Genomic DNA, 17,292 nt, shown 5'->3' with positions numbered 1-17,292 from the left:
TTATAGAGCCCCACTGTTATGGAACAGTCTTCCTATTAGTGTTCGGGACTCAGACACAGTCTCAGTGTTTAAGTCTAGGCTTAAAACGTATTTGTTTACTCAAGCCTACCCTGACTAGATTCTGTTCTACTACTTCGCAGTCATAATTATCTTTTTTCTCCCTCTCTCCTTTCGCCGAGCCCCACATGAATTTATGGAGATACTAGAGATCCAGATCCTTTCTGCCTCTGGATGGAGCTCAAATCTTCTCCAATTCCAGACTGCTGGGACTACGGCTGCTCCTAAGGCCATACAGACTTCATATAAATCCATAATGAACTTTTTCACACTATCTGTTGTTACCCAGATGAGGACGGGTTCCCTTCTGAGTCGGGTTCCTCTCAAGGTTTCTTCCTCTTAAAACATCTTAGGGAGTTTTTCTTTGCCATCGTCGCCACTCAGTGGCTTGCTCAGTTGGGATAAATTTGCACCTTTAATATCTGTATACCGTGTTGATATTTCTGTAAAGCTGCTTTGAGACAATGTCTATTGTAAAAAGCGCTATACAAATAAAATTGAATTGAATTGAATTGAAATGATTTAACTTTTCTACTTTTTTAAATAGTAATAATTAAAAAAAAAAAAAAAATTTTTTAATGAACGAAATATTTGGATCAAATCCAAGTAACTAGCAAGTAGTCACTTTTTTCCTATGGAAATAATAAACTTTTCAGACGAAGTTGTTTGTGCTGTGCTGCTCAGTACACCAGTGGTTTGCTTCTTTTTCAGGACATTCCAAATTGCTGTATTGGCTCTGCCCAATGTTTGATTTTCCTTCTAATCTCGGCTTCAAAATGACTTGCTTTCTCCCATAGACGGCTCTCTGATCTGCATGTCGGTTTATCCTTTTTAACAACAAATACAGTCTTCACATATCAAACCGAAGGCGCAAACTAACATCTACTAAACATCTCTACTAAACATCTACTTCAGTAGCTCTGTAACAAGGTTGTTGTAACAAGGTTACAAGGTTACAAGGTTACGCACCTGTCAGTCGCTTGCCTACAAATGGGGTGGTCTGATACAAGTCGTGCTGTGTTCTATGTTGTTTAACATATCTACATATAAATACCTCGGGCAATACTCAGGCAGCCGGAATGTGGGGGCAGACATCCTGTCGAGGCAGGGGCTGAGGCCTGGGGATTTGGAGGCTCCATCCACAAGTGGTGGAGTCCATGTGGCGGAGGTTCGGCCAAGCGGAAGTGGATGTGTTCAGTGGATCTCCAAGGAGACAACACACTGCCCGCTGTGGTTCATCCTCACTCATCCATCACCACTGGGGTTGGACGCTAAGGTGCACACATGGCCGAGGTCACAGCTGTACACTCCCCCCCCCCCGATCACCATCTACGTCTGCTGCTAGTAGCTCTGTATTGGCCAGCTTGAATATGGTTCTCAGAGATAATATCCCTGCTAGACGGCACTCCTTGGGAGATTCCTGTCTTCAGGGCTCTACTGCATCAAGCCGGAGGGCTGATTTATCAGCCTCGGCCGGAAATATGGAAACTGTGGGTCTGGCCCCTGAGGGGCACCAGCTCATAGATTCTAGTCTCACAACTGAGGATGTAGAGACCATGTTGAAAGCCAGAGCATCATCCATGAGGAAATTGAATGCGCTCAAGTGGCGACTTTTTGTCTTGTGGTGTGAGGAACGTCAGCTAGACCGTGGTGTTGCAGGCTTTCTGCCCTCCTCCTTTCCTCACACCAGAACAAGAGAAATTGCACCTATTGTGAAAATCTACATATCAACACCTTCTGACCAATCAGAATCCAGAATTGAGCAGCGCCGTGGTGAGCATCTCAAGTGTTCGACCAACGTCAAACGTCAACGTCAGCTAGAACACTTGTCGTTGTTCTTGCCGTGTGTTTCATCGGTGTTATATTTCTCGTTACAGCTGCCGTCGTCATCGCCGTCGTCATTAAATAAAGCTGATCTATTCTTGCTTCCTTTCAGATGGAGGACAGACGAGATGCCGTTGTTAGCAGCCTGGTGAAATATCTGGGCCCCGAAGCGGCCTCCTACGTTCACTACGAGGAGAAAGTAAGTGACACAAACTTCTGAGTCACCAGCCAGTACAGTCACGATCGCTTCATCGCTCCAGACCTCATCGTCTCATTAGCCTGCATTATGCTAATTGATATTACTTAACAAAAACCCCTCAGTGATGCAGGAATGTCATTGAGAAATCTGGCTTTAACGCAGGAGTTAATTTTGGTGTTTTTGGACTTGCATGGAGGAAGAGCAGTGTGTTTGGCAACACAGGCTCAGACCACATACTGGCATTTTTGACAGGGTGTTAAAAAAATGAGTCAGGAAGCTACATGTGAGTATCTAAAAAAAACCAATGTTTTCTAGGATTGTTTTTCTCCTCACGCTTCAGGCGATCATGTCGTCTCATGCATCATAGGATGTTTTTATTTTATTTATTTTCTGTCTGATGCAACAAAAATTATAAGACGAGACATCTCTGGTTCCTTCCCCGTTCCCCGAGACCGGCTGCATGCCATCATTTTGTTTTTAATAAAAATATCAATAATACATGCTCATTTATGTTGAGCTCATATTCACAGACAATTTGAAGGCAAATGAACGCACCTCATGCCTTGATGTTATATAATATTATATAGAAATCCTTGTAGACCTCAGTGATGGGTTTTTTTTTTTTTTTACATTATAAAGCACATGTTTTAAACCATTTTAAAGCAAGTGAAGTCATAAAACTCATTGTATTTCTCATTGACGAAGGTTTCACACAGAATGTAAAGAAAGAATTGACATTCATGTACAATTTTAAGGTAAATGAATGCACCACATGCTGTAAGATTGCTCTTGACCTTATATAACACCGTATAAACCTTTCATTGATTCAATTATTACACTATAATGCCAAGAATTGAATTGAACTAAATGTAATTTACAGATAATGTTAAGGCAAACGCACCGTGTGCTGCGAGGTTGCCTCTGATGTTGTATAATATCATATAAAACTCCTTGTAGATCTCACTGATGAGGTTTTTTTTCAGTGTAAAACACAGAATTAAAAAAAAAAAAAAAATTCTAAACATGCAGAGAATTTTTTTTAGGCAAGCGAATGCGCCACATGCTCCGAGACGGTCCCTGATGCTTTCTAATATCGTATAAAACTCCTCGTATTTCTCATCGATGAAGGATTTACACGGAATTTAAAGGGGAAAAAAGTTCATTCGCAGACGAGTGAACCACACCACATGCTCTGAGATTGCTCCTGGTGTTCTATAACGTGACATAACGCACCTTGTATGTCTCGTTGATGAAGGTTTTACAGTATAAATCACAGAATTAAGGGGCGCCCCTGCTGACACGTATGGCCAAATGTCTGGTCCTGATAGTGGTCTGATGGTGAAGATGGCGGAGATGATTAGTTCAGCTCCATTTCCCTGCACGGCGTTCGCCGAGGCTCGTTTCAGACACGTCACATTAAAGCATGTGAAATCACTCCCCGGTGCAAGCTTGACATCTCAGCGAGAAGTTCGAGGAGGAGCGCAGAAAGCCGTTAAGGACAAGCCGTGTTCGTCACCTCGCTCCTGACGCCCTCTGAGCGTGAAGAAACTCGACAGAACTCTCAAGATGACATGGAACTCTTTTTTCCTTTTCTTTCCCCCTCTTCTCCGTCTCTCTCGCTAAAGCCTGGGTAAATGGTCTGGACTTATATAGCGCTTTTTAACCTTAGCGGTTCTACTAAGCGCTTTACACTGTTTCTCATTCACCCATTCACACACACTCACACACCAAGGGTAGCAGAGCTGCCATGCAAGGCGCTTGCCATTGGGAGCAACTTTGGAGTCATGTGGAGCCATGTGGAGCCATGTGGAGCCATGTGGAGTCATGTGGAGTCATGTGGAGCCATGTGGGCTCATGTGGAGCCATGTGGAGCCATATGGAGCCATGTGGGGTCATGTGGAGCCATGTGGGGTCATGTGGGCTCATGTGGAGTCATGTGGGGTCATGTGGGGTCATGTGGGGTCATGTGGAGCCATGTGGAGCCATGTGGGCTCGTGTGGGCTCGTGTGGGCTCGTGTGGAGCCGTGTGGGGCCGTGTGGGGCCGTGTGGGGCCGTGTGGGGCCGTGTGGGGCCGTGTGGGGCCGTGTGGAGTCATGTGGGGTCATGTGGGGTCATGTGGGGTCATGTGGCCCGGGAAATGAACTGCCATCCCTACGGTTAGTGGACAACCCACTCTACAACCTGAGCCACAGCCGCCCTGTTATCAAATCCTTCTGAGGATGAACTTCAAAACTCCTGGATCATTCCTCTGTTTTTGCAGGACGTTAAAGCTATTATTCAGAGAACTGTAGCTAGCTACACTACAGCTACATGCCAATACGATCTCTTGCTAAGTAAACAGTCCGTGTCATGCTGTTACAGGAAAACAATCAACAACGGCAAGGGTCTGATTAATCTGTGTTACTATTACCACCACACAGCATGTCCCGAAGTGTTTTATTCCTGTCGTACCACAGCAATTCGCCGAAGAGTACAACTTTTTTTTGATGGAATAACCCAGTCATGCATTGTGTCCTCACTCCTGGACAATCAGTTTAAGGCTCTTTAATAAAATATAAAAGATGTAAATCACCTCCAAAATCACTTGAGAGCATTATTGCAATTGACATAAATTTCTGTAGCCCTTCAGCCTATTTGTTGTTCTCCATCTTTACTAACTTTCTACGTTAAAAAAAAAAAAAGTTAAATTAGATTACAGGTTTAAAAACTCGTTTTTTTTTTAATCGATTTGTTTTTAAACTAGTGTTGTTTTTATAGTGCTGCTGTGAAAAGTTACAGCTTAACCTCTGACTGTGCTCAACAAAGCACTGACACTGGAGACTCCTTCCATAAATGTTAAATAAATGCCTCCTTACAGATCAACGAAAAAAATAAAAAAAATAAAATAAAAAATGTATTTATATGCAAAAAAAAAAAAAATCCACTGTAAACGAGCTGTTACTATAGAAACAACAACGTATTAGAACGTTATATTAATATAACCCTGTGTTTCACAGGAATTACATGACTTACGACTTTGTGACTACATGACGTTTTAATTAGTCAGAGAAAAACACGTTGAACTTTGGTTTGATTGGCGTCGTGATGAACGGTTCGACTCACGCTGCTTTAAATATGCTCGTTAACAAGGCACGAACGTGTGACTAATTCGTCATTAACCAGCACCTCCTGTGGCGAGGACGAGATCATGACACGTTCAAACAGTGTGGAACAATCACCAGATCACTTTGTGTCTGAATTGACAACAACATCATTCATTTGACTCACTATAGTTGGACGTGTAACAAAAGAGGGTTCTTCCAGGGTTCTTTCTAACCCCAAAACATATTGTTTAAGGAACCTTGAAGGATTCCAGCAAATGCGCAAGCAACGATCATTAAGATGACCATATCGACCAATAATTTGGAGCTTGTCGCACACACTTAGCCAGGGTTCATTAAGACTTCTTTAAAAGCTTTTTTGGATAACCACTGGTTCCACTCGGAATACTGTTCGAAGGTTCTACATAGAACCTTTTAAGAATTCCTCTAACGGGACAAACGGTTCTCTGCATTAAGAAGAAATGAACTCGAAGTCATTTGGAATGTGTATCACACACGTACCCAGTTAGCACATATGCTGTAATAAAAAATAAATAAATAAATAAAAAAGGGTTCTTTAAGTGTTCATTAGATAGTTAAAAGTTCTTAGATTAGAAAAAAGGGTTCTGATTGGAAACCTTTCTGGACCCTGTACCACATATTTAATGCACACACACGACACAGAAGGTTCTTACACGTTTATTACGTAATTAAAGGGTCCTCAGATTAGAAAATAAAATCCGATTAGAAATGGTTTTAAACACGTTTAGTGTGTTTAAGCGCTTCTAACGTAGAAACCTAAACCTATTTTGAATGAAACAACAGGAGGAGTGACGAAGTGTGAAACAATGACCTCTAAACATGTAGCGAGGAAAACGGTCGCGGGTCCTAACGACGGTGGAACGTCAGACGATATGAAAGCGGCCGTCACGTGTGGATGTTTATGATCCCGAAAGTGATTCCCCCCCCCCACACCCCCCTCACAATGGAGCATAGAGGAGGTGTCGTGTTTATAATAATCACCTCGACGACTCTCGTAGCGGTGAACCGGAGGCGTGCGATATTAATTATGGCCTTCCATGCTTTGTTTGCGAAACAGATTAGCGAGAATGAACCTTTAGCTGCGGACGGTGCTGGCGAATCGTAGGCTTTCGTGTACAGTAGATGATCTAATTTAATTACTGACACCGTATTTCATTTAGTTATCAAATAAAATAACTAAATGGCTTTAATAAAACGCTGCAAAATTGTTTATTGAATCAAAGGTTTAAGGTGAAAGTCCTTCAGCAGCTGTGCAAGCAGAGTGCTCTGTATTCACGGTCGGTAGGAAATAAAACATTAAAAATGTATTATTTAAGTAATATACTCCAAATAGGATTCACCTCTGGTGAAATTTTAATCAGTACGGCTGGTTCTGGGTTATTTATTTATTTATTTATTTATTATTTTTTTCTCCAAGAATTTGGTGCATTTGGGCTTGGGATTTACGAATATTTATTGAAATGGTATTTTTCACTAACTACTAACTAACTACAGACATTCCACAACATTAAATGTAACCATAAAAGGATAAAAAGTAGAGGTGTGTTAAGAGTAACTCCACGTCATCACACCACTCTGTTGTTGATCGGTTTCCTATAACAGCACAACATGCCAAGAGTGTTTCGAGGCAAAAAATGATTTGAACCATTTGAATTATATATATATATATTTTTTACAAATCTCTGAAGAGAGTATTATTAGTGCTCATGCAAACGCACTTTCTATAATTATTATAATTTTTTCTAAGAACAATTATGACTGAATTCAAAGAATAACTGAAAAGGGTCGTAGTGTTACATAAGACTGTATTTATCACTTTTCTTGGTTTTTTGTTGTTTTTTTTCTTCTTTTTCCTGCAGCAATAATCTTGTCAGCCCGGTAACAAGCCCTTCACAACATGGAACATAAAAAAGGGTGAAAGCAAAACAACACAAAGCGGTGAAGTGTTCTGACTTCGCTGCTTTATAAAAGTGTTAAATTATTATGATTTTTTTTTTTTTTTTAAATAAGCTCTCATTCTACTAGAAACCTATTTATTTATTTATTTATTTAAAAATTCTCGAGCGTGATTGAAAAGGAACAGAACGTGAAAAGCACGGTTAAAAACGTGACAGCGAGCGATGGACAGACCCACAGGGACGAATCCGTGGCTTTTTATGGGACGGGTTATGAGAAAGCTGGAGGAGTTTCGCGATCACGTCAATATCGTCTGCACGGATTTAGATGAAAATGCACCTGTCTCGCTACTGTCACTCGGAAAAATACGGTACATTGATTTTAATAGATATGAATTGCATGTGAAATAAATACGGGCCAGGTTTCCAGAGAGCACCGTCATGTTAAGATCGTCTAAAGTTATGTGAAACGTAGAGACAGCGAGACAGCACCGATCTGATATCCAGGATATGAGCGAAAAATAGTGATTAGATAGCAGAGGGAAAAAAAAAGAATAAATTTGATTCTATGTAACAAATGGGAAAGATTTTAGTTGTTTTGGAGCTGGAAATGCTAACATATAAAGACACTTATTTGCAGTGTAAGTGATTTTTAATTTTTGTTTTTAGTCTTATATTTCATCCTACATATATTTTTAAGTATTTTGCTTAAAGAAATAATTTTAAATCTGAAAAGATTAAAACAACAAAAAAAAAAAATCGGCGGATACTCAAGGTTTCAGTACAGGTATCAGTATTGTTACGTTTCTAGTCAAAAAAAAACAAACAAACAAAACAAAAAAAGACAGCTATGAGAATTTCTTAACCCTCTCCACACCAGGAGGGGGCAGCACGCTTTCTTCATTATCAAATAAAGAACCGAAGAATACACCTTCTACCTTAGGAACTGCTTGGTCAGGGTCATGTGCTTTTATATTAGACTATCAGTTTGTGAAAATTCAGGAGAAACCCCACTGAAGGGCTTTCGAGTGGTGCAACTGGAATGTGTAGAGCTTATCGTCCAGAGGTCACGAGATCATCGAGAATCCTGACGATTCTGGCTGGGAGTCCAAGAGAGCAAAATTGGCTGTGCGTCAATCCCTGTCAATCAAAGTGACGCTCACCAATTGTCTGTGTCTGTGAGTTCATCTATGTGGAACTCTGCAGTTTTATGCTGCCCTGTGACACGGCATGACCAGCAGTTAAGGCCACGCCCTCTTCAGGTTTAAAATCTAGCGCACTAAACAGGTGCAGAAACTAATAGTGTCGTTGTGTTACAATCTAACCTCTGACAGGGCTACAAGCTGGAAAAACTAGAGCACTACTTAGCATAATTGACTATGTTTACATCATGCACATCAAATTCCGTTTAAGGTCTACTGTATATAAAGGTTGCAGGCATATTCAGAATACGATGTTTATATGCGTACAGGCATCAGGATATTGACATGAACATGGTTGCTGTAAGTGTGTCCGAGTTGCCATTCCTAAATACCTTAGGCTAGGTTAAGGTATCTGTTAGCATCTGTTAGCACCCACAATTCCTTGTGGACTAAGCATGCACATACTGTATATCTCCTTCCAGTGGATTTTCAGAATACGGTGTTTACATGCAACGCGTTTTCCATTAAAACAGGCATATTCCAGGGGTGGGAATCAGAATTTGGGGAATCAGAATATTGTCTTAATCTGAATCGGGCAATCGGATTGCGGAGCTTACATGACTCAGTACTAAATATAACAGTGCCAAATTCTGATTAATATGGGAATATTGATGTGCATGTAAACGTAGTCACTGTCCTGCGCTCTGGGACGGTTATGTTAGTTTTCTGTAGATCAGTCAGTAGTGAGCGTCTGTTAGCTCCAAGTTGGGAGTAAGTGGGGCAAAAAATCTAAAATATAGCTAAATCATGAACAGAATCTTGCTTGGAGAGTGAAAAATGAGATGCTTTGTGTGTGTGTGTGTGTGTGTGTGTGTGTGTGTGTGTGTGTGTGTGTGTGTGTGCGCGCGCGCGCGCGCACGCTCTTGAGAGTGTGTATTTCTTTGGGCTGGAGGTTGGCTAGGAGTGTCAGGGCCCATATATCTTCCATCTTCAGTAAAGTGGAGTAAACGTGTTTACAGCTGATGGTGAAACTCTCTCCTGGTGAAAATGATAGCATCTCTGACATGAGGAAAATATTCAGTTTGAGTCCTGAGATCATCTCCACTTTCTCTGACACACACACACACACACACACAGCCAGAGTACACTAAAGACATTTCTCCAGTTTACTGATGTAAAGTTTCAGAGTTTCAGTTCACGATGAGGTTTAGAGTGTAACCTGTGCACGCTGGTATATTTGCCCTGCACTTGTCTCACACTCTTGTGTATTTACACTTTATGTAGTCTTACTCTTCTGTCTAGCATCATGGTCCTGGAGAAATGACATTTTACTCCAATGTATACGAGCTATATAGAGGAATGACAATAATAACCCACTCGACTCAACTTGACAATCTGGTCATGTGGAGCGAATCATTATGGAGCATTGTGGTCATGTGGCATGACTCGTTATGGAGCATTGTGGTCATGTGGAGCGACTGGTTATGGAGCATTGTGGTCATGTGGAGTGAATCGGTATGGAGCATTGTGGTCATGTGGAGCGACTGGTTATGGAGCATTGTGGTCATGTGGAGCGACTGGTCATGGAACATTGTGGTCATGTGGAGCGACTGGTTATGGAGCATTGTGGTCATGTGGAGTGAATCTTTATGGAGCATTGTGGTCATGTGGAGTGAATGGTTATGGAGCATTGTGGTCATGTGGAGCGACTGGTCATGGAACATTGTGGTCATGTGGAGCGACTGGTTATGGAGCATTGTGGTCATGTGGAGTGAATGGTTATGGAGCATTGTGGTCATGTGGAGTGAATGGTTATGGAGCATTGTGGTCATGTGGAGCGACTGGTCATGGAACATTGTGGTCATGTGGAGCGACTGGTCATGGAACATTGTGGTCATGTGGAGCGACTGGTTATGGAGCATTGTGGTCATGTGGAGTGAATCTTTATGGAGCATTGTGGTCATGTGGAGTGACTCATTATGGAGCACTGTGATCATGTGGAGCGACTCGTTATGGAGCACTGTGGTCATGTGGAGCGACTCGTTATGTAGCATTGTGGTCATTTGGAGTGACTCGTTATGGAGCACTGTGGTCATGTGGAGCAACTCGTTATGGAGCATTGTGGTAATGTGGAGCGACTCATGAGTGTGTCTGTGAAGGAGCTGTTACTATAGAAATGATAAGCGCATTAATGCCTCTGAACAATTCGAATGAAGAATTCAATGCTGAAAGGTATATACAGGTTTTAGAGCTCTCTCTAAGATCCTCTAAGCTCTCTCTAAGCCCTCTCTAAGATCCTCTTTTTATACCCAATCATGTTACTGACCTGTTGCCAATTAACTAGTTAATTAATTAATTAGGTGCAAAATGTTCCTCCAGCTGTTTCGTTTTAGTAACACTTACTTTTCCAGCCTTTTGTTGCCCTTTTGTTGCCCTACGCTGTTCACCTACGCTGCACACTTATATATCATTTTTAAATAATTTAACAGTCCTGATTATGTGTTGTGTGTATTTTAGGACTGGTCTAAAGAGGAGTATAACGGAGGATGTCCTGTCAACGTCATGGTTCCTGGAATGCTCACATTCTACCAACCCGGCCTGTGCAAACCATGTGGCAGGTAAAAAGAAGCAAAAAGAAAACACACATACACAAACACACACACGTATGCTCTGGGTATCCTTCTAAATGTTTGCGGGTGGCATTATGTTCTGAATACCACGACCCCCACTGTGCCTCGACTCACTAACGTGCATTAGTGGCCCCTGAACGGAGCAGAGGTTAGAGGAGCGATGATTGTGTGTGTGTGTGTGTGTGTGAGCAGAATATAGAGTTAGTAAATGGAGGACATGGAGGTGTGTGTGTGTGTGTGTGTGCATGTGAGTATGTGTTGCATGAAACACAAATCCATAATGTGCCTCAAACCAATGGAGTGGAGGTCACAGGGACAGCTTCCTCCAGGGAAAGCAGCGCCATAATCCATTTATAATGGCTCCCGTTAGGCGTCGGTCATAACCGAACAAATCCAGAGAAAAAGAGGAAGAGTGTGTGTGTGTGTGTGTGTGTGTGCCAGAGAGGAGAGTGATGTTGCAAGGTAATGCATTTCCATAATGGAATTAAATCCCCGAAGAGGAGAAAGATCTCATCAAAGTAAGAAGGATGGAAAGACTTTCCTGCTCTCTGCCACGTTCTGATCTGTAAACACAAAGCGCACGTTAATCTGTCCTTGACCTACATACGCACCGATGAGAACGGCTTGCTCACGTCCCCTGAATTCAACACAGTGTTGATTAGTTAGATACAAATCACAGGTCTATATTAATGTGTTATCGTTTCTATAACGACAGTTCGTTCACGGGAACGTGGACTGCAGACGATACGTTTTTAAACCGTGTGTGTAATCATAGATACGGTGAAGTTTCCCGTAGTTTACCTACAAAATGTTAGGAAATTGACTGATTTTTATTATTTTTTTTACTTCTAATTAAACGTCTCACAAATTTCATAGGAAAACAACAATCCGTACGCTCAGTTCATATGAAAAGTGAAAAAGGTTCAAGTTAAGATTAGGGGTGGGGTTAGGATTAGGGGTGTGGCCTAATCTTAACATGAAATGTTGCTACTTTTCAAAAGAACTGTGCGTACACGTTGTTTTGTACGTTTTCTTACAACTTTGTTTACATGCTTCAATTGGAATGTGTACAAATTTTCCCTTATTGTTTCCATAGTAACAGCCCATTCACAGGGACTTGCATGGCCGACGCCCCAAACGAACCGACGCAAGCGCTTTGAAAACTTTTTCATTTGAACCTTTACGGTAAGAGGTAAAGCTGTAAGTTTAAGTTTTCCGACATCTTCGGGACAGAGCACTTGACGCTTTGTGGTTTCTTGCTAATATAACGAGTCGAGTTGTTATTGTTTATTTTTTTTTTATTAGCTTAAATGTTTATTAACGACTTCATTGTTTATCGCTGCTCAGTAAGTAACGAACCCGTTTCCTGGATGTTCTACAGCATTAAATCTCACTATAAAAGGATAACAAGTATAACATGTCATTCTGTAATAAACTGCTGTGGTATCACTGGAATAAAATACGTTTACGTTATCGGAACGTGATGAACGTCACGTCACGCCGCATCGCACCGAGCTGTCGTTGATTAGCATCCTATAACAGCACGACCCAGGGTGATTGTTTAATTCCTAATCCATCTGAAGCACAAAAACCAAATCAAGGTTTAAAGAAACCCGAGGCAGCTGGACTCAATAAAACAGAGCTAGAGGCGTTTTTTTGGGGGGGGGCAGAAAAATGTCTGAGATCATGTATTTTTCTGCTTGGTTTGAAAAGCCAGCACACACTTCGCCCTCGTCCTCCGGCTTTGTCTGCCGTTCTCCGAAGCTCAGAGGGAACAGAACCCACCCAAACCTGCTTTAATATGTCAGTGATCCACACGCAACCACGTCCCAGGTGAACGGCAGTGTGTGTAGAAATACGCCTCGGGCGTTTCATACATGCCTACACCCTGACATACACACTATCCCGTGAAGGATAAACAGTGAGTACAGGTACGAACCAGACTGAGGACCATGGAACGAAATAAAAACAACATGCGGAGTTTATTCCTATCCCAGTAAAGCCATTTAAATCATTTCACATGACTCCGTCTGTACACAGTACGATACTCGCATTTCCTTCCACCATTGAATAATAAATCACTCGATGTTGCAGTTCAACAACAAAAAAAAGTCTTTCCTAGACGACAGGAAAAGCTCTGAAGCATCTACACTGTTCCATCCATCCATCCATCCATCCATCCATCTTCTATACCGCTTATCCTTACTGGGTCGTGGGGAACCTGGCGCCTGTCCCAGGGGGCATAGGGCACAAGGTGGGGTACACCCTGGACGGGGTGCCAATCCATCACACACACATTCACACACACATTCGTACACCACGGACACTTCCCTGTCACTCAGTACCAGCTTAATGTGACTCAATATACCTTACAAACTTAAGAAATTCTTTTTAGATCAAAATAACCCTTTTTAAAAGCACATTTTATTTCTACAGCACTCCAAATTTTCTTCGCAGTTTGTTCACCCGCCCACAAACCATCACCAACCGGGGAGGGTTTGTAAAAAGAATTGTAAACTTAAATAATTGGTCAATTATTATTGTAAATAATGTAGATATTTATTATTAGATTTTGTTAAAACCAAGTATCGTGATAAAAAAATATATATCATATCATATCGCCCACCTCTATTACAAACTTTATAGTAAGTGCTTTTTTTTTTTTTTTTTATTATTATTATTTTAAATATTTGTTTATTATCAGTCTCCGATCGTATGGAAGATCCACTAGTAACAGGAGCTGTTACTATAGAAACGAACGAGTTTCTATATAGTACGGGTGCGTTAGTACTAACTCGTGATTTGCACCTGTTCTAGAAAATACAGCGACCCCTTCTGACCCGATCAGAACGGAGAATTCGGCAGCGCGGTGGTGTCAGACGCTTCAGTACAGCAGAGGTGCCGTCGTGGATCGGTGCGGACGCAAAGCCGAGGTCACTGATCTGTGGGATTGGGTTGTGCTGACGTATCACGAGAGGGATTTTTGCTTGACAGATGCGGTTTGGAGAAATATGTTTAAAATGTAACATCTGGATAAAAAGCGTTGTTTTGAAACGTATGACGTGGTGTGAGCGGTGAGAGATGATTCGATGTAAATCTTTAACAACCTGATCATTTGATATATTTTATATCCACACAGAGAGAATATCCACATACAATCACACAAGTCTAAATAAAACCTTATTTATTTGTTTGTCGGACCCCCCACCCCCCCCCCCCCCCCCATCGAGGGACAATGCGAAGTTTAATAGTGTAAAAAAACAACTTTCAAAGCCACTCCTAAAAGAGATAAGAGAGAGAGAGAGAAAAAATTGGGAAATATAAAATGTATTTCATTTGATTTATTTAACTCACCACCATGCACACTTCGGAAAGAAAAGAAAAGGATTTTGTTAGCTATATAAAGTTACTTTTTTTTTATTAAGAGAATGAGAAGGAAAAAAAAAAATAAGAAAAAGGGAGAAAAGAGGGAAAATATGTTTTTTTTTTTTTGTCTAGTAAAGCTTTCCTTTAAAAGGGACATAAATGGAAAGGAGAGTAAAGGAAGAGAAACAAAGCAGAAGAAACAAAATTGAAGAACTTTTTTTTTTTTTTTTTTTTAAAAAAAGAGAAAACGGGGGGAAAAAAAGAGGACAAATGTCCAGACGATTGTTTCTTTGTTTGATCTATTAAAGCCACTCCTAAGAAAGGAAAGGAAAGAAAAAGAAAGCGAGAGAAAAAATGTTAGGAGAACAAATTTAAAAAAGGGCAGAAAAAAGAGAAACCCCCCCTTTTTTTAAAAAAATTTTTAATTTGTTTTTTTTTTTTTTTAAAAGTGTCTGCGTTTAAAACGCATTAAATCGTGATCGTTTAAACCCTTGGAGGTCAGACGTGCATTTAATCTGGAAATTCATCCGTCTCACCGAATCACGTTTCGGTGCGTCGCGCGTGCACGTGGTCTTGAGTGTATCTGCATTTTTATTTGCCCTTTTTTTATTTGGATTTATAATCCTTTCTCTCAAATGTTTTTGCAACCGAACACTTCATCAACAGTGAAAATTTCTTTCTTTAACAGAATTGTTTTATAAATATATTCAAATAAGAGACTCTTCATTTAAAGGTGTTTAATAACGGAATCATTTTGGATGTTTTTTTTTTGCATGTTTTTGCGTCACTGAGCTTCGGACCGAAGTGAGCGTCTAATCGGCTAATCGGCTTTAGCAACTCGATTGCGAACGTAAGCGCACTGTTAAACATCCGGGTGTAAATAAAGCTTAAGTGATATTGAACGTTTAACAAAAGCAGTAATTGTGGATTCAGAGGAAACCGCCAGTTAGGGAGTAATTCCAGGTCTTCAGTCGACTTCTGAGACAAAGTGAAACGCGTGAACCGCTCCTCACTCTGACAGGCGCTCGAACGCGATCGATCCCAAGCGATCGTATTATGTGTACGGAATAAAAGCACTCCGTGTCCTGCTGCTCTAGGAAAATAATCAACGACGGGGTGGTGCGATGAAGCGGACTCGCCGTTACTCGCTGAAGTGGATTATTTTCCTTTAACAGCGTGTCATGAAGCGTTTTATTCCTCGTCCAACACAGCAGTTTGTCAGCGATTATTTATTAAAGAACGACACAGCATACTTTCTATCCATTTATAGTTACGTGTAACGCTGTGGATTACCGTGAAAGGAGTTCATACCTGTTCTCCGCTTACGGGTAACGGGAGCTATGAACAGCCGTCCCCTCAGCAGCCTCGTTAATATGAAAAAAATGCAGCTTGTCATGTTACCGCAAAGCGTCCAGTAGACGTCTTTACCTCTGACACTGGAGACTCCTTCCATAGATGTTGCGTAACCGTTTATTCTCCTAACAGAACACTTCACCGTACCGATGATTACTAACGTGTTAGAATGAGCACATTAATGCAAACCAGTGGAAAGCTGCTGCTATAGAAAATGAATCAACACCTTCTGACCAATCAGAATCAAGAATACAGGATAAAGCGCTGTTTCAAAACGGATTTCCTCCATGTTTTCAGGATCTACTGGGCGGGAACAGAGACGGCTACGCGGTGGTGCGGTTACCTCAGCGGTGCGGTTCAGTCCGGTCAACGGGCAGCTCTTGAAGTTCTGGCAGATGTTTCTCCAGCTGTTCTGTCGCAGAGCGAACTCCAGGAAGTGAGAGCAGACCTTACGATGGCACCGTCGGACCTGCCCCGGGTTTGGGACCGCACCGGCGGATCCGCCTCGTCATCCCGCCTCCTCGTTGGTCTGACCGTCATGGCCGTCACTGTGGGCGGGGCCGTGTTCTGGCTTAAGCCGGGATTGGGTAAAAATTGGCTCAGTGGTGTTTTGGCTGTGATTCAGAGATAACCATCAGAGTTATCCATCAGAGGAATCTTCTTTTATCTTAAACTGCATAATATCGTAAAAAAAAATAAGATCCTTTATCACAGTGCTGGCTTTAAAGACATACTTTTCTTTTTAAGTAATTGTTCTTCAACGTTTTACTGTACTTGGTAAGAAATAAACCTGGAATATAAAATGGAATCGCACACGTGATGCTGTGTGTTCGTGCCACAACTCACAACTCACAACTCACAAAACAGATTCAAGATACAAAATTCGGCTTGTGGTGATGTATTAGATATTCGATATTGGATAATAGACGGGATGCTGAAAATCTAAAATCTTTCATTTATCCATATCTCACGAGGTCTTAATGCCATGGGAAGAATGCTGTGGGTCAAACTACTCCACTCATACACCCTTAAAGACAGACCGACATCTGCGTTCATAATTTCGAACTGTTTTTAGCGTGTCCAGTCAGCAAGGCTTGAATGGCCGTGTTTCCTCCAACCCAAACACGCCGTAACCCTTTCACCGGACTCACGATGTTATCTTTAGTTTTTTTATTATTATTAAATTACATATCGTAAAAAAATTCATACTAAGAATAGAGCGCCAACTATGAAGATTTTGTCTTTCACTATTTTGAAGTTACTTTCGAATAAGCTGTGGTAGCTCAGTGGTTAACACGTTGGACTACCAATCGGAAGGTCAGTCGGAAGGTCAATCGGAAGGTGCCCCAGCACTGCCAAGCTGCCACTGTTGGGCCCTTGAGCAAGGCCCTTAACCCTCGACTGCTCAGACGTATGAATGAGATAAACGTAAGTCGCTGTGGATAAGGGCATCTGCCAAAATGCCATGAACATAATGTAATAAGCTACATTTAAATGACGAGAGTATGTGCTGTTTTAGTCTGCACTAAAGCTATAAAAAGCTATAAAAATATACAAACGTCTCCATCTTCTTACCTCTGCCAGTTTCTCAAAAACATCAAGTGACTCATTGGAACGACAGAAGTCAAGAAAGCAAATATGCAGAAATATTTATGGAATTTTAAATTTACAAGTCCTGAATTATAAATCAGGAATAAATAAAC

The 17,292-nt window shown here is 41.3% G+C and overlaps 1 protein-coding gene across 2 annotated transcripts in view; it reads left to right on the top strand.

Annotated features, from left to right (window-relative positions):
* LOC128620467 (amine oxidase [flavin-containing] A-like) overlaps nt 1–16,397 on the top strand; it is a 59,214-nt gene extending 42,817 nt beyond the window's left edge. Inside the window, exons 10-13 of one of the 2 annotated variants that reach the window (XM_053645496.1) lie at nt 1,994–2,080; nt 10,758–10,858; nt 11,967–12,055; nt 15,887–16,022. In XM_053645496.1, the coding sequence (XP_053501471.1) occupies nt 1,994–2,080; nt 10,758–10,858; nt 11,967–12,030 (252 nt within the window). In that variant the 3' untranslated portion in view covers nt 12,031–12,055; nt 15,887–16,022. Of the gene's footprint in view, nt 1–1,993; nt 2,081–10,757; nt 10,859–11,966; nt 12,056–15,886 lie in introns of both variants that reach the window. The other variant, XM_053645495.1, reaches the window with a different exon arrangement.
* The last annotated feature ends 895 nt before the right edge of the window (nt 16,398–17,292 follow it).

Source organism: Ictalurus furcatus, chromosome 16 (genome assembly GCF_023375685.1).
Source record: "Ictalurus furcatus strain D&B chromosome 16, Billie_1.0, whole genome shotgun sequence".
In the NCBI taxonomy this organism is placed as follows: Eukaryota; Metazoa; Chordata; class Actinopteri; order Siluriformes; family Ictaluridae; genus Ictalurus; species Ictalurus furcatus.
Note: the sequence above shows the minus strand (reverse complement) of the source record. Positions and strands in the feature narration are given on the sequence as shown.